This window comes from Lutra lutra, chromosome 1, assembly GCF_902655055.1.
Source record: "Lutra lutra chromosome 1, mLutLut1.2, whole genome shotgun sequence".
Taxonomy (NCBI): Eukaryota; Metazoa; Chordata; class Mammalia; order Carnivora; family Mustelidae; genus Lutra; species Lutra lutra.
Genome location: NC_062278.1, coordinates 84,921,646 through 84,940,042, shown reverse-complemented (window position 1 = coordinate 84,940,042; position 18,397 = coordinate 84,921,646). Strand labels below are relative to the sequence as shown.

The window sequence follows — 18,397 nt, the reverse complement described above, 5'->3', positions numbered from 1 at the left end:
CATACTTACGGGACGGGGGCAGTAATGGTCTCTCTGAAAGCAACTTTTGGCTTTCCTGTGACACAAGGACAGCCATATTCTCTTTCCATCCTCTAAAAAGAAGAGGGGAGATAATTTTTTGGTATACTTAAAAAAACAAACTGAAAGAAGAAAAATCAAAAGAATCTTAACTACATTTGAAGCACTCATTTAAATATGATAAAAAATTATAAATCTTAAATCATTTAAGTATCTTACAAAGGTTAGATACATGATTTAAGTAATACAAATGACTCTTAAAAATTTTTATAGAAATGAATTCTAATTTAGACTGTTTAACTTACACTTACCTCTAATTAATCTATCCACTAAAACTTCACCTTTATTTCATACTATTATATATTCTCTGGAATAGCCTATAAGTCTGTTGTCAGAGTTTCTACTACCTAATTTCAAAAATATGATCACAACCAGAATTTTCAATCATAAGTCAAATAGCTTTTGTTTCCATTCATAGATACAGAAGACCTTTCCTAGGAAAAATATAAGGCATCTACTCTTTCTATTACCTAAATTCTAGTACTAAATCTATCTAAACTTTCAAGTACTGACTTGAGAAGAAAACAGACAAGAAATGGTTCCAAGAGCAGGTACTGGTGGGCTAACTTCCTCAGCAGGTCTCTCCCTGCAGGTTGTCTCCCTAAGGCTGGCACTGGGATTTGCAATGACCCAACTAACCATGACCTAGTGTTGGATGAACGATCTTACTGCAAATACTTGGGAGTCTTGATTCTAGGAGTCTGCAAATGTTTTACAAATATAAGGATTTAGAAATAAAAAATAATTAATTTTTAAGAGATGGTAACATTTATAACATAGTATACCAGATACAACCAGATATCTGGTTTGGATACAAACCAGAATGAAGTCTGAAGAACCACTATTAGTTTACAGTCATTAGACTGAGAATTATTGACTTGTAAGAAAACACAGACATAAAATGAATTTAAGTTAACTTCCATATTATTCATTACCTGAGCATAGATTTCTAAGTGTAATTCTCCCATTCCAGATACAATTGTCTCTTTGCTCTCATTGTCAAAGTGGACTTTAAATGTGGGATCTTCTCTTGTAAACCTGCCAATACCTTTTGAAAATTTTTCCAGATCATTCTTTAAAAAAAGAAAGTCATTACACATTTTAGTAAGCATGATAAGCAATGGGATTGTTGAAAGAACTTTAATAAATGAAATAAAATACATGAACAGTTAAGAAATAATAATGATCCCAATCTAGTTCCTAGGCCAGACCCTTTCAACATGTAAGCTTGGACACCACACAGTCAACAGAGCAGGGAATGGTTGGCTGACAGAATTTTCTTTCCACAAGATACAAACAAGAGTCTAAGGCTTAACTATACCCTTTCCTATTTTATTCTTGGATATACATAGAAATTGTCCATTTGTGGAAAACTTTCTCCATGAAGGGAAAAGAAGAATCTGTGTTACTCTATCACATTTTAGAAATTCTACACATAACCAAAGGAATCCGCATGTTTCCCAAGACCTGATTGTAGAATCAAGCAGGACAGTTAAGACCAAGAGTAAGGCAAATGCCACAGTGAGACTTCTTCCTTTAAAAACAGCCTGCTTGGATGTGATTGCATGTACCTTTATTCTCCTTAGATATAATTCCATACATGGTAAATAGAATTATGGTCCTCTAAGAATATGCCCTAATGCCCCCAAACCTGTGAATGTTACTTTATGTAGTGAAGGGGATTGTGCAGTTATAATTAAAGTTACAGACTTTGTGATGAGAAGATTACCATGAAGAATCTGGGTTGGCCCAATGTAATCACATGGGCCTTTAAAAAGGAAGAGGAAAACAGAAGGGTTAGGTTAGAAAGACAGAATGAGGGAAGAGGCAGAAGATATCTGAAGCACAAAAGTGACTTCATGGTTGAAGGCACTGAAGACAAAATGACAGGGCCCCAAGCCTAGGAAAATGGATAGCCTCTCAAACTAAAAAACAACAAACAAATAAAAAAACCCCAGGCCCCAGGTGACAGTCATCAAAGAAATGGGTACCCCAGTCCCAATAGCCACAAAGAGCTGAAATTTGCTAACAATTTGAGTAAGTAAAAAATCAAATGTCCCCAAGAGTGTACAGAAAGGAACAGTCCTGTCAATATCTTGATTTTAGTCAATTAAAAACTACGTCAGACTTCTAACACTGTATAATAATACATTAGTGTTATTTTAAGCCACCAAGTATGTGGTACTTTCTTCTTATGGCAGCAATAGAAAACTAACACACCCTGAATCACCAGTATTTAACACCGATAGGTGTGTGCATGGAACTGTGCTATATGTTTTGAATATGTACCTCAAATTCTAACCAAAATGCTGCAAGACAGAATTATCCACATTTCACAGGTGAGGAAACGAGGTGTAGAAAGGCTGAGTGACCTGCTCTAGGCCATAGAGCTAGTGCATGGCAAAGCTGAGACAGAATTCTCAGTTAGTCTATCTCTGAAGTTTTTTGGCCTTTTCCCTACATTAGCCAAGAACCCCCAACTTACTAGAAGATCATCCCTGCCCCCACTATCGAGATTCACAGCTTTATGCAGTGATTTCATTATTTGATTTAAATTTACTCCAGCAAACAGACAACCCTGAGATACCAAAAAACTTTTAGATATTGATGCCTTTGATTTTCCTCCACTGTTGTGAACTATCAATAGTTAAATATCTTTAACTTCTCTCCCTGATTATTCAGAAGGGAAAAGCAAGCAATTTTAGCAAAGCACCTGGAACTGTGGCATTTCACTGTATGGTAAAATGAAAAGTTTGCCTTTCCTCAAATTTCTGAGATGGAATGACATAATGTTTCTTGCTCCCTCAACATTTTTTTCTATACTGAGAAGGGTCTGGAAAACCTCATTTCCTCAAAACAGAGGAAGAAGTACCTGTTAAATATAACCATAAGACAATACATCAGAGTATGTTTTGTAAATAATAGTTCCCAGATGACGTAAGATTATAAAATATTCACTCAATGCATGAATGAGTTCATTTCAATTTACCATATTAACATGACTGTTATGAATGTCAGACCAACTTAAGAACTCAATTATGCAAGCAATGCAAACTAATTCCAATGGTAGTAATGCAAGTAAGTAAGAACCTATTCAAGAAATTCTGGTTTCATAAAAAGCTAAATGACATCAAATCCAACCATAAAACTATTCTATTTGAAACTGACAAAGAGGTGTCTGGGTGGTTCAGCTGGTTAAGATCTGACTCTTGATCTCAGCTCAGGTCTTGATCTCAGGGTTGTGAGTTCAAGCCCCACATCCACACCCAGCATGCAATCTACTAAAAACAAAACAAAACAAACAAACAAAAAAGTGATGCAGTGCCTGGTAGTTCAGTTAAGCATCTGTCTTCGGCTCAGGTCATGATCCCATGGGCCTGGGATCTGCCTTGCACCGGGCTCACTGCTCAGCGGGCAGTCTGCCTCTCCCCCTGCTCCTGCTCCCTCTCCTTCTCTATCAAATAAATAAATGAAATCTTTTAAAAAAAAAAAAAAAAGGAAGGAAAAGTCTTGTTTGCAGGCTTTCCATGTTATAATGAGATATATACTTCATAACTACCACAAATTCAGAGATGTATTATAATCCATGAGGCAATTAACCTATGTAGAAATCTAATGTAGTTCAGTGAGGTTTTACTATAATCTAGGATAAATGTCCCTATTTCCCCTATTCCGTTCCTTAATGATCTGTATATAGGAAAATATTCTTACCATTTTGGAGCCAATGATACTATAAAGAGTCAGAAAGCACAGTCTTGTGCTTACTTTAATACCATCAACTTTTTCAGGTATAATGAGAACTAATTACTACCAAGAGACTGGTAGTTTTAGAAGGTGATTTCAATACCAAAAGAAGAAACAGAGACCATAAGATTTCTGGGTATCACAGGATACTATGTGCATTGTGTAGAAAGATGAAAAAGGGCTCAAGTTTCTATTGTGCTATACTGAGATTGAAACCAAACTCCTACCTTGTTAGAAGGCTTCATTGCTATTGAAATGACAGGATCAGGAACATGAATTGACTCCTAAAATATTTTTTAAAAGAACAAAGAAGAATTCAAGTACAGTACTATTTGGGTCAGGGATGGATTAATTTTAATGTGCTACTTACAAAAGAACAAAGGACAAATACTAGTCAACATGTTTATGCTAGACAATATATATCTTGGTCTGTTTTGTATTAATTAATACAATACATTAATAAATGAATGCATATACTTACATGATCTCCTCCCTCCCAAAATAAATAACAAAAAAAAGATTATTCACTATTTAAAACCCCTAAGTTTATTGACACATTCATTTTATTTTTTTTTTAATTTTTATTATTATTTTTTTTAATTTATTTATTTGAGAGAGAGAGTGAGCAAGAGAGCGAGAGAGCATGAGAAAGGGGAGGGTCAGAGGAAGAAGCAGACTCTCTGCTGACCTGGGAGCCTGATGCGGGACCTGATCCAGGGACTCCAGGACCATGACCTGAGCCGAAGGCAGTTGCTTAACCAACTGAGCCACCCAGGTGCCCGACACATTCATTTTAAATATAATCATAATGAACCCAAATGCCAAAATGTGAAATTCTTATTGGCTAGTGGCTACACATGCTGTTGCTGTCTTTTGCCTAGTTACTTCATTTAATCAAAAATATACCATGGGGGCACCTGGGTGGCTCAGTGGGTTAAAGCCTCTGCCTTCGGCTCAGGTCATGATCCCAGGATTCTGGGATCGAGCCCCGCATCCTGTTCTCTGCTCAGCGGGGAGCCTGCTTCCTCCTCTCTCTCTGCCTGCCTCTCTGCCTTGTAATCCCTGTCAAATAAATAAATAAAATCTTTAAAAAAAAAATACCATGACTATTAAAACAGAGAAAGGGCACTAGATTCTTTATGCATATGATACCTCATTCAATCAGTCACAACTCTGAAAAGCAGATATTATTATCCCCATTTTACAAATAAAATCATTAAAGGCTTGGAAAGACAAAATAACTTGACAGAGGTGAGACTCTAATCAAGGTCTATTTGCTTCAAAGCCTAAGCATTTCCCACAACCTCCAGTCCCTCACATTACTAATTATAGATATTTAGAGAAGGCCTTATCAACAATATTTGTTTACAAACTATGCCCCTTCTTCTAGATCCCCCAAAAACCTGTACATACTTTGATTTTCTGTAGTATCTTAAATCAACATGGAAAGCCATGGACATTAGAGAATATCTTACACAGAAAAGCTAAATTATAAAATTATGAATTCATCACATAATACAGGGACTATTATAGTGCTCATCTATTAGGGTTGGATCAGTTCTTAGGTAAATGACCCACCGTAAATTCCTTCACGGCAAATTACCCTTGTGTGCTCAGTCCTTCTTTACTAAATTAAGGAGTGGGACCACCCTCATGAACAGATGGTCATACTGTCGGAGAGCCTACTCAATAAAGGGAAAGTGAGTGAAGGGGGATTCAAAGGCAGGAAGTGCCCAAGTATGCTCTTCCCTTTGGGATCCTTTAGTCATGAAAAGGGACCTCTGAGTTCCACAGGACAGGCTATGTACAGTAAGTCAGACTGCCTAGTCGCACCTTGCCTTTGAGCAACGTTCCAGTCTCTTATACCCTAGTCTACATGTTACAGCTCTCTGGGACCGAGGCAAGGGCCCAGGCTGGCTGTTAAGTTAGTAAGTGACCGCCCACTGGGACTAGCCTGATTCTGGTGATAGGCAGTCGAGAGGTATCCGCAAAGGGGAAGCAGATCTCAGAGTGCAGGAGTCAGCGCTTCAAGTTCAGGTGTATCTAGTGAAGATTTTTCCCTCCATGCTAAATCTTAGGGGACTGTGGAATTATTTAACTAAGAAAAATCAGGTAAGTTAGGTCAAACAGAGAGCTTGCCTAACTGACATCCAAAGAGCCAGGACAAATCCACACTGATGCCTGTGGCAATAAATGAAAACTGTGACTGTTTTTCTTAAGTATTAAATATACTACATAAACACAGACTTCTAAAAAGTGATAACTTTGAAATTAAATCACGTACCATAGAAAGGCCACTATTATTTTTGTTTGTGAATGTGTCTCCACTAGCACAATCAATGCCAAACAATGCACAGATGTCTCCGGCATACACTTCCTCAACATCCTAAAGAAAGAAATAACACTAAGTAATACTTGCAAATAACACACATCAGGACATGGTAATCACACGATGAACACACTGGATATAAACAAACATGGCAGAATCTCACCATGAATTCTACAGAGAATGAATTAGCTAGAACCAATGTAATACCAATAATAACCAAGGCGAGATATACCTTGAATAGGGCCTTTATTTAAACCACATCTCAACTGACAGGACTTGACTTTACATGGAAACTCCAAGCTGTGGCATCATGAGTTGGAAGATCTGTAGTATTGACAGAACACAGAGCTTCACACTTTTAGCGTTATTTCTATGGATTCAAAAGGATGTATTATGTGTGCTGGCACAGTCCAACAATGAGTATATGACAAAGATGTACAAGGAAAAACTGCACAGGAAGTTTTAAAAACAAAGGCAGGCGAGTTCAGCCCATTGTACTTAAAATAGTCTTAATTTCTCACAGATGCAAGCAGTCAAGTAAACACAGGAAATCTAAGAACAAAGCACTGGTGCCTCTTAAGCTTCCTAGTTTTTGTCCATTTATACTGACAGTTCATTCAGAACAGCTGCGGCTATGAATGACCAAATGTGCCTGAGTCTTCAACAGTTCCACAGATGTAAACCTCTCGTAGCCTCTGGCCCATAAAAACATCTGTGACAATCACTAATTCCTGTATCATGCCCCCTGCTGCCTATCTCACAAAACAGCAATAACACCCAATTTTGAAAGACTGCCTATTCGAGAGACAGTATGGCTACCACAAATTTCTGTACGTCCTAAGATTTTGTTCAGAGCAATAAACTTCTCCAGCAATAGAGCTGACTGGGGAAAGAGTGTGAGCAAGAGACAACCCCACCCACATGGCATTTCTACTAAGGCCTAACCCTAAAAGACCATATAGAAGGCTAGAACAGATTGAGACCCAATTAAAAAATTCAAGCTGTAAGCCAAAGTTTATTTCCCTAATTAGACTTTGAGAGGTTCTAAATCTTCAGATGGATTCTAGCACTAATATGGTCCTTCTGGGGGGGAGCTGATTCTATAACAGGTATAAGAAACTCTAGGGCTAAACAGGGCTTTCACACAGGGCCATCCCTTGCATTAGAGAAATTTCTGATCTGCCAGGAAGAACCTATACTTGCCTCCATCATGTCAGCATGCAGGCGAACCAGCCGCTGCACCCGCACCTTCTTTCCTGTCCTCGTGTTATAGATGGTGTCACCCTTCTTCAACTCTCCTTGGTAATTGCGGACATAAGTTAACTGTCCAAATCGTCCAGCCTAGAAGTCAAGATTGGATAAGGTGGAAAGAAGAAAAACGAAACATAAGAATCAAAATTAAGGGACGCCTGGGTGGCTCCATGGGTTAAGCCTCTGCCTTCAGCTCAGGTCATGATCTCAGGGTCCTGAGATCAAGCCCCACATCAGGCTCCCAGCTCGGCAGGGAGCCTGCTTCCCCCACGTCTCTCTGCCTGCCTCTCTGCCTACTTGTGACCTCTGTCAAATAAATAAATAAAATCTTAAAAAAAAAAAATCAAAATTAAGAGAAAAACTTCACAACAACCTCCAATCTTTTCCTATCAATTGTGGTAGTATACTTTATACATGTTCTGGTTTATTGTCTAAAATACTTAAATACTAGCTTTGAATATAAATGCGTTAAATGGTTGTTGATCTTTTTGGTACTACTTCTGATTCTTCTGAAATAAAAATTAGAAAATAATTTTAAATTGCATTTGCAATAAGGAATTATCCTTTTGCCTTCTGTTATTTCATAAGTTTGGTTTAATGCAATTAAGATATAAAACACAAATATAATTATTGGAAAGACAATAAAATATAATTAGAAATGGTAAGACTGTATTATACATCTAAAAAAAAATCCTTTGATAAGCACCTGCAAAGCTATATAAATAAGCATTCTTTAAAGTAACTGAATATAAAATAAATAACCAAGGATCAATTCCTCCTCAATACTAACACTAACCAACTGGGTATGTTTTAAAAGTTGCCATTTAACATTTAAAAGTTCCCATACTGATTTATAGGTTTATACAATAACAATAAAACCCCAAAAGGAATTTTTAAACATATTATTGATTTTAAAATTCATTTTGAAAAATAAATGAAAAGAAAAAGCCATTTCTTAAAGTATTCTGACAATGAGAAGCTAACATGACTGATATAAAAACATTTTAATACTCCAAACTTAAAAAGTACAGAAGGAGGACAAATTAAACTCAATAGCGCACAGAGTAAAAAAATCTAAAATGCAGAATAGAACACATCTGTCAACAGACAGTGATGACAGAAGACATGACAATGGAGAAGTACAGCATTGTTCAATAACTGGGAGCTGGACAATTGGTCCTCTGTGGAGGCAGAGGAGATACATTTAGAGTCCACCTCACAGCACACAGCAAAACAAATTCCAGCAGGATTAACAATGAAAAAAAAGTCACAAAAAAAATAGAAAACATTTATGAAATATATACAAAGAAGAGGATGTCTAAGGTTAAAAATGAGAGAAGTAAAAAAGATGAATACATTTGACTATAAATTTAAACTGCTGTTTTAAAAAATAAGAGAGCATTCAAATAAGTAAACACTTTGACACTAATTTTTAAAATAAGAAATAAGACAATTGCAAAAGAGGAATTATAACTGCATAATCAATATATGGAAAAAGTTCTGTACCATTAGGAATTAAAGCAAGATGAAAAGCAAGAAGAATTACTAACTTTCACTTATAAAACCGGTAATAATTTTTAAATAATACTCAATGCTGATAAAGATTCATTGAAATAATTTAATACATTAACTCTAGGAAAGAAATCTGATAATAAACCATTAAATATTAAAACATTCCATTCCTGGGGCACCTGAGTGGCTCAGTGGGTTAAGCCTCTGCCTTCGGCTCCGGTCATGATCTAAGGGTCCTGGGATGAAGCCCCGAATCAGGCTCTCTGCTCAGCAGGGAGCTTGCTCCCCCTCACCTCGACTGCCTCTCTGCCTACTTGTGATCTCTGTCTGTCAAATAAATAAATAAAATCTTAAAAAACAAAACAAAAAAAACAGTGATAAAACATTCCATTCTTTTAATTCAGTAATCATCATTTCAGGAATCCTAAGAAGATATTCCTAAATGTATATTTTTAAAAGCTTTACCCATAAAAATTGTCACAATTGTTATTTGTACTTTTCAACTTAAGTTTTCCAGAGTAAGTGTATTGTAAAAATTTTACAATAAAAACTAAAAGCCCCCCAAATAGAATCCCATCCCAGAAATAACCACTTTTGTAACACTTCTAACTTAACCACTTTCTTTCCCCGTTAAAATAATATGAACACCAGCAACAACAACCTGACAAAAAGTACCCAAATCTTGGTTTCTAATACCATTCTCGGTTAAAAGTAATGGAACCAAGGCACCTAAAATGGTTGATTCTAGGGTGGAGACAGGGAGGATAAGCCTGGAGGATGCTGCAGTGCCATCAAAGTCAGGAAATACTCAAAAGAACAACACACTACTCAATGTCAAAAGGACAAAGGAACAACTCGAAGAGCTCCAATGGCCAAACCTGACCAACCTGCACAACAAAATAACGTACTACTCACTGTGACTCAAAATACATATCCATGAGGCCATACTGACATAAAGACAGACTGAATAAAAATATAAATGGGGAGACAAGACAACTCTCCCGTATAGAAGAATCCCAAGTAATTTAGTAGATACTGCTCCCTCGTGGGGGTGGAACATGATTCCTCATAGCTTAAGTGTGGGCTGCTTACAGCAACTTCCTTCTGAAGATGCAATATGGAAAGAGAAGGGGGAGTAATTTTCAGCAGAGAAATTTGTAACAAAATCATTTTGTAATAGGAAGAACACCTTAGAAGAAAATTTCCACCTGCAGCAATTACATACATTAGAGAGCAACTTACCTCCAGTTTAAAAGCCAGGCCTACAAATGGGTGGGAACTGCTTCTCTCAGAGTTCATTAAGATTTTGTTTTTCTCTCTTGAGTCACTTAAAAGAAATATAAATCTGTGAGATGCATTATTTGATATCTCTCATATCACTTTATTTCATCAGAGAAAAAGCATCTACATGTTAAATATTTCTGACTTCATATAAGGGAAATTTCACTGAGATTGGTAAGAGTAACTTCTCAGGGCTTAGTTACTACATTATGACATGACCAGAGCAGACCAAAAACACAAAAATGGCAGAGAAAGAAAAAAAAAATAATCAATGAGAGCTTAAAAAAATGTTTGCATTTCAAACTTTAAAGGTTTTTTTTGTTTGTTTTTGGTTTTGGTTTTTTTGGTGTGGCCAAAAAAAATTTACTCATGAAGAAAACCTTAGTAGATAATAAACCATACTTCTAACTCATAAACAATATGATATGGCAAATGGTATAATAGTTTTCTACATGTGAAAAGTGTTACCCAAATAGAAACTGGCAATTGATTTTTGTAAATTATGGGGGGAAAAAAACGATAAACACAACTTAATCAAAAGAACCATTCTTAAATTCTTTCACAGTGCATAAACGTTAAAGTATTTCTACATGGACTAAGATTCAATTTCCAAGACTTACTCCTCCTGATTGAGAATAGCATAATTTTGTACTTCAGATGGATTTGGGAGGTATTCTAAGACAGCATCTAGAAGAGGCTGAACTCCTTTGTTCTTCAATGCACTTCCCAAAAGGACAGGAGTAAATGACCTATTTAGAGTAGCTCTTCGGATTGCACACTACAAAAGAAAAAAATTAACAATTAACCTTAAAAAAAGTTTTGTATTTCAGATCAATTACAAACCAGTGAGGGGCACCTGGGTGGCTCAGTGGGTTAAAGCCTCTGCCTTAGGCTCAGGTCATGATCCCAGAGTCCTGGGATCGAGCCCCACATCAGGCTCTCTGCTCAGTGGGAAGCCTGCTTCTCCCTCTCCCTCTGCCTGCCTCTCTGCCTACTTGTGATCTCTGTCTGTCAAATAAATAAATAAAATCTTAAAAAAAAAAAAAAACAAAGAAACTTCAAACCAGTAAGTGAATAAAAGGAACTGACACTCTTTGGAGTACAGGCTATAGTGGAGACTAGAACAAGGTCCTCTATACATTAAAGGTCAAAATACAAGGAAAAAAATCAGTCCTTCTCCAGGGCTAGGAAGCAATTTACTATATAACTGCTTTTGACATTCTTGGAATGTCACTAATTTCCAATGTGACAAAAATACAGACACACACACAGAAAACAGGCACACACAGAGAGAGGTATAAACAGTATACTAACAATTATGTAATAATAAGGAAAAGTAACACACACACGCACTATGTCTGGAAAAATACACCAAAAACTATTAACTGGTAACCTGTTTTAGGGAAGAGGTAGAGAACTAGGCAAACAGGAGACACATGGGAGACTTTTTTTTTCTTTACTGTGTACCTTTGTGTACTTTTAAATGTTTAAAACCTATGAAAATATCTATTAAAAAAACACATTTAATTAACAGATGTTTTCTTTCTTTTAAACAACATACATACAGGAAGCCAAGTAGTACAAATCACTCATAAACTAAGAGCCATGAGAGTAACAGGCTATGATGTTACTCTTGCTTAAGGTGCAAGAGCTATGAATGTGTCCCAGCTGTGTGCCACAGGCAGCCCTCCGGGCTAAGCAGGTCTCTGAGAGTAACCAATGGAACTAAGTCTTAGCAGCTAGAAGACATCAACAGCGATAGGGAAACCAGTATACAATTATTCTTCTAGAAAACTAGTTATTGTAAAAAAAAAAAAGAAAAAAAAGCTTAACGCAAAAACTTACAACCGTAACTTCTTTTTTTAAATATTTATTTATTTATTTGACAGACAGAGATCACAAGGAGGTAGAGAGGCAGGCAGAGAGAGAGGAGGAAGCAGGCTCCCCGCTGAGCAGAGAGCCCGATGAGGGGCTTGATCCCAGGAACCCGGGATCATGACCTGAGCCAAAGGCAGAGGCTTTAACCCACTGAGCCACCCAGGTGCCCCTACAACCGTAACTTCTGAACATCACTATAATATAAGTCACTAACCACTTAAAAAGCTACTGTAAGCCACAGGACCAAAACTCTGACTTACCAAACCTCCCGTATATGCAAGTACAGATGTAAATAATCTTACCACATTTACTTTACAACAGAAAAACAGGAAAGTGGTAGATAAATAGAAAAAAAAATTAGAACCATCCTAATACCAGCCTAACAAAAGCTTTATTTTTCAAAAATTTCCCTTGTTTTCATAAGAATCATTTTCACACTTCAAAGGTGCTGCCTTTCCACTGTCCCTAATAATATATCCAACAATACAGAAAGTATACCCATGTATTCTCTGCAGAAAACAGTAAACATAGCAGCACTGAATTGGCCATGCTTAGAAAGGCCTGTTTACAAGGTTGGATCCTGGCTGGTGTCTGAGAACCTGGATCCAGGGGGGTTCCCAGCATTCCCAGAACTGACAGTGGTTCACCATGGCTACAGTCTGCACAAACAATGGGTGGATGCTAAACACCTGCTTTCCTCCTGCAAGTCTGTTCCTCCAGGCAGAGGATGTCTTTCAATAGCCATTAATAAAACCGAGGGCATGAGTTTCTAACAGATGAGATTCACAGGTATAGTCACGACTCACTGCTGGAGGAGTGAGGCATACCCTGCCATGACTCCACGGTGAGAGGACTCTTGAAAGCTGATACATGGTTTCTTCTGGACTTCACCTCAGGTGCCTTTTCCCTTTGTTGATTTCGCTTTGTATCCTTTTACTGTAATAATCAGAGCCATGACTATGATAAGGTGTTGAGAATTTTGTGCGATCCTCCTGAATCACTGAACCTGGGAATGGTCCAGGGGACCTCTGACACATGCCCTTTAACAGATAAAAACCTAACTCTGTGTTGTGGTTCCCAGGACACAATGCTTGACCTATACCCTCCTACATAGTTTATGAAAACTAAAGGACTCAAGTTATAAGATCAGTAAGCGTCCTCAGCTTCGACAGGGTTCTTTCCTTGTGCATTTCGCCTACTGTCAACTCCTGTGCCACGTCTTAAACACAGTAATCATTTATCTGATCTCTGCTAAGTGTACCATGTGGTTTGGTAAAATAAGTACCAGTTTTTTTAATGGTAAAATAAACAAAATTTATCACTTTAACCATTTTTAAGTATACAGTTCAGTGGCATTAAGTACATTTACACTGCTATGCTGTCGTTACCACTATCCATCTCCAGAATTTTTTCATCATCTCAGATGGAAACTCTGTACTCCTTAAACTCTCTATTCTGTAACCCACCCCTCTGCCACCACCCCTGGTAATCACTATTTCTGTCTTTAAGAATTATGACTGTTCTGGGTACCTTATAAGTGGGAAAATATGTCATTTGTCCTTTTGTATGGTTCGTGTCATTTAGCATGTCTTCATGGTTCATCCACGCTATAGCATGCATCCGAATCTCTCTCCTTTTTAAGGCTAAATCATAGTCCATTGTATGTATATACTAATTTTGTTTATCCATTCATCCACTGATGGGCATTTGAGTTGTTTCCAGCTTTTTGCTACTGTGAAGACTGCTACTACCAACACAGGGGTACAAATACCTATTTGAATAATTCTTTCGGATATTATCCAGAAGTGGAACTGCTGAATCCATATGGTAGTTCTAGGTTTAATTTTTTGAGGAATGGCCGTACTTCTTCCACAGTGACTGCATCATTCCCACTAGCAATGCACAAGAGTTCCAATTTCTCTGCATCTTCGCCAACACTTGCTATTTTACTAGCTATCTTAATGGATAAATTGAAATCTCGTGATTTTGACTTGCCTTCCCTAATAATTAGTGATACTAAGCATCTTTTCATGTGCTTATTGGCCTCTGTGTGTCTCCTCTGGAAAAATTATCTACTTGAAAAATAAAAACCAATCTTAAGCAGAGATTTTTTTTTTTTTTTTAAGGATCTAAATGTCCAAGTGAAGAAATCTATACAGCCTTCTAAACAGTACAAGTATCAACATTTAGTCTGTAACCATTTAGCAGCCTCATCACTTAATCTGTTTTATTGCTGTAACACTTGTATATTTATCTTCTTTCTCCTTAAGAAGATATACTCAAGAGGTTGGATTTTTTTTTTAAGATTTTATTTATTTATTTGACACAGAGAGAGAGATCACAAGTAGGCAGAGAGGCAAGCAGAGAGAGAGGGGAAGCAGGCTCCCTGCTGAGCAGAGAGCCCGATGCAGGACTCGATCCCAGGACCCTGGGATCATGACTTGAGCTGAAGGCAGAGGCTTAACCCACTGAGCCACCCAGGTGCCCAAGAGGTTGGATGTTTAAATATCATCTTTTCTTTTTAGAACTATAACTCCTTTCCCATTGTAAGATGTTATAGAACTCATTACTTAAAGAATAATAAGAAATAGCAAGTATTTTTTGAAAAAACCAATAATATTAAATAAATTTACTCAGATTTCATTAATAAAACCCATGCATAAAAGCATCATTTCTCTTACCCACAAAAAACCCCACTCTATTTTTCTTAAGACTTATTTTGAGAGCACTTACCTTTAAATCAGAAACTGAGGGGATTTTTTCCTCCAAGAACATCTCACCAAGCTGCTCATCTGAATTGGCAACACATTCAATCAGCTCTTGCCGGTGATCAGCTGCTGCTGCCCTGAATTCAGCTGGAATTTCCCCATACCGAACAAACTGACTAAGAAAAGAAATGCTTTATTTTACTGCTATAAGGATACTCAATTAAACAGTATAAAGCACCAATGAAAAACACAATCCCTAATGGCTAAAATTTTTTTAAATGAGAAAGAGCTTTGATATATTTGCATTAAAATGGCAAGTAAGACCAATGTAGATCTTTAAAATTTAGACAGAATAGTGGGCAAAAATACTTAAATAAGCAAAGCAAACTGCCAAGGTTGTACTACTAATAAATACAAGAGTCAAGCTTCAAAGTCATTCTGACTCCAAGCTCATATGACTCTTGAAAATTTTATTAACCAAATTAATAAGAATATCACAGTCACTAACAAGGAGGAAAAGAGACCTGACTCTATTCCTTCCACTGGTAACAAATGCAATTACACAATTTTAACACAGAATATAGTAAAAAAAAAAAAAAAAGGTTACTAAATATGACAAACTCTTCAACCTTAACCCCAGATCCCCATTTCTTTAGGGGCTGGATAGGAAAGAGTTATAAATATACACAACTGAGAAACAGATATACATGATATTTAAAACATCCGTCTCAAAAGCTTCAAAGTACTTCTTTAAAAATGGAAACTAACATCCAAAATATCAGCTTTTCAGAGAATGTGTTCCTAAATTAAAAAAGTAAAAGAAGTCAACCGCATATAGTCAGAAAATAATTCTTATCTCAAAAAATGCTCTTCACAGCCTTCAGATCATAATTTCATCCTTCCTGTCAAGCTCCCCTGGTTCTTAGCCTTTTATGTCAGAATCAGCTGTGGGTCCTTTCGAAATTTATATACCCAGAGGTCTAGGGCTGGGAAAGGGGGCAGGTATAGTAAGAAATTTCATCTGTGGTAGGGGCATAACAAAGTTTAAGAGCCTCTACTTTAGAAGACAAATGTGTGCCCTGGTAACTTTGGGAAAGTGGATTTATTCATTCATTTACAAATATTTTTGAGTCCTTATTGTGTACCAGAAAGTGCTAGGGCTTGGGACAGCACTGAATAAAAATGATAAAATATCCCTATCCTCTTGGGCCTTACATTCTAAGAAACAGTAGATAAACCACAGTCACTACAGTCACACAAGAAGTGAGAGAAATGCCTCATCTACTAGACAGCCTATATCCTTCCCCTGCCTACAAGAGAGCTGATGAGGATAAAGGATACAGTTAACTGAACACAACACCCTTCACCCACCTGCCAGACTAGCAAACCCAGTTTCACAGCAGAGAAAGAAAACCTCTCGGGGAATTACCCCTAGAGAAACTGCTAGGCTATTGGGGGCGACTCTTCCTAATGAAGGGTCACTTATGTCTTCCCACATTGTCCATAACAGTGCCACTCAAAATGTGGTCTATAGACCTATAATGGCAACATCACCTGGGAGCTTTCCAGAAATGCAAATTCCAGGCTCCCCCCAGACCTACTGAATCAGAATCATCTGGAAGTGGATCCAGGAATGTGTTTTAACAAGCTTGCACATGATTTTTCTGAATGTCAAATTTTGAATAACTACTGGGAAAACACAGTTTTGTATGTAGAGGTCACTCAAAATTGATTGATGGATCAAATACCATGTCAAAAAATTACCAGTTTGCTTCTTATGTTCTCCAAACCACATCTGCACTATTTATAACTGCTTTTATGTATTGTCGTTTTATCTCTGTAGCCTCATAAATAGAAACATTCATGATCCATATTTTCTTCTCAGTTTTTATCATAATACCCAGGACATAGCAGCTACTCCATAAAAAGTCCACAGGATGAATCAACGAAAAATAAACAAATGGAAAATGAGATACATTACTAGCCCAAGCTGATGGCCTTTTACCATACCATGCATATAACAGGATATAAATTACCCAAACCATGCATATAACAGGATATAAATTACCCAAAAAATAACATACTCTCCCTTGGAAAGAATACTAAGCAAAATGGGAACCAACTAGGATTAAAGGCATTAAAACAAAATCATTTTGGAGTATATTCCTCTAGCCACATTTTAAAAAGATGTTCTCTCTATGTTTAAAGAAATCATCCTTTCTTTTTTCTCTTTGATGCTTCTTAAGATATTAATAATACATTTTTAACTTACCCAAAGTCTCCATCAAAATAGATGGCTCGTTCCTCAATAAGGTCTATTATACCTCTAAAATCACCCTCCAAACCAATGGGTATCTGCATAAATGCTGCATTGTGACTCAGTTTAGACCTGAAAAATAAAAATATGTATGTTTACCAAATAAAAATACATATGTCCTCCCTAAGTCCCTTTGAAATGACAAAAATAAATCAATGGCAGATGTTGTGGAACTGAGAAGGGTATCATCAGGAGCTCAAAACAGAAAATATATTGGGGCGCCTGGATGGCTCAGTCATGAAGCATCTGCCTTGGGCTGGAGTCATGATCCTGGGGTCCTAGGATCAAGTCCCGCATCAGGCTCTCTGCCCAGTGGGAGGCCTGCTTCTTCCTCTCCCACTCCCCCTGTTTGTGAACCCTCTCTTGCTCTGTCAAATAAATAAAATCTTAAAAAGAAAAAAACCCAAAAAACTCGGAAAATTTAAAACAATTGGAAGTAACCAAATTCACCATGCTCAGGAAGCCAAAACCCTATTTAAGCAACAAGAGAACTCTAAAATAAGTGTTTCTCCATCAGCTTCCCAGAATATCCTGGATCAAAAACATAAGGGGGAAGAACAAGTCAATGGTGGTTGGTCAGAAAACTAAAGGACAGTGGGATCACCTTGCCCATCTCTCCTTAGATCAGCTGACTCTAGCAAAGCTGAGTACAGCTAAAGAGGAAGTTCTTATAGGAGAACTTTTAGCATGCATGTTAAAAATCAGATACTCAAAAAAAAAAAAAAAAAAAAATCAGATACTCATTATCAGCCTGTACCCTCAATCAGGCACAACCACTAAAGGGATTCACGGCAGGTATTCTCACTGAAAAAGAAATATGCTCTGGCTACCATTGTTTAGTCTAGACTCTAGGCCCCCATCTATAACTATGGATAGAGAACTAAGAATCACCAAATATTTGAAGGTTACCAATAGCTTGAAAGAGACGTGTGAGCTCAAGAAACAGTATTAACTTCCAAGGAGAGAGTTATTGAAAGAAAATAAAATGCAAAATCTGAGAACTACCTTTCTATTAATGAAGACAATGCAATAAAAGACAAAGTTTAGGAAATTAATTACATAATTACAGAAATTAAAAAAAAAGAAAAGGCTAACATAACAGAAGGGACACAGATGACCTTCAGATTAGTGAGCTGGAAGACTGACATCAATTCTCTCATAACCAAGTCGAAAATGAGAAGAAACAAAATGTATGAGAATGTATAGTAGAAAAGGTAATACATGGAGATGAGATCCAGAAATTCTAAAATCTGTTTAATAGGAGTTACAGAATGCAGATAAGAGGGAGTAGAGCAGAAA

The 18,397-nt window shown here is 37.0% G+C and overlaps 1 protein-coding gene across 1 annotated transcript in view; it reads right to left on the bottom strand.

The window, feature by feature from the left end:
• Window positions 1-18,397, bottom strand: part of GFM1 (G elongation factor mitochondrial 1) — a 44,695-nt gene that overhangs the window by 20,974 nt on the left and 5,324 nt on the right. The window contains exons 5-13 of the mRNA XM_047728873.1: window positions 17,054-17,170; window positions 14,807-14,957; window positions 10,816-10,973; window positions 10,157-10,241; window positions 7,355-7,492; window positions 6,107-6,208; window positions 4,050-4,106; window positions 1,014-1,151; window positions 10-92 (exon numbers count right to left, since the gene is read on the bottom strand). Coding sequence (XP_047584829.1) covers window positions 10-92; window positions 1,014-1,151; window positions 4,050-4,106; window positions 6,107-6,208; window positions 7,355-7,492; window positions 10,157-10,241; window positions 10,816-10,973; window positions 14,807-14,957; window positions 17,054-17,170 — 1,029 coding nt within the window. The remainder of the gene's footprint in view (window positions 1-9; window positions 93-1,013; window positions 1,152-4,049; window positions 4,107-6,106; window positions 6,209-7,354; window positions 7,493-10,156; window positions 10,242-10,815; window positions 10,974-14,806; window positions 14,958-17,053; window positions 17,171-18,397) is intronic.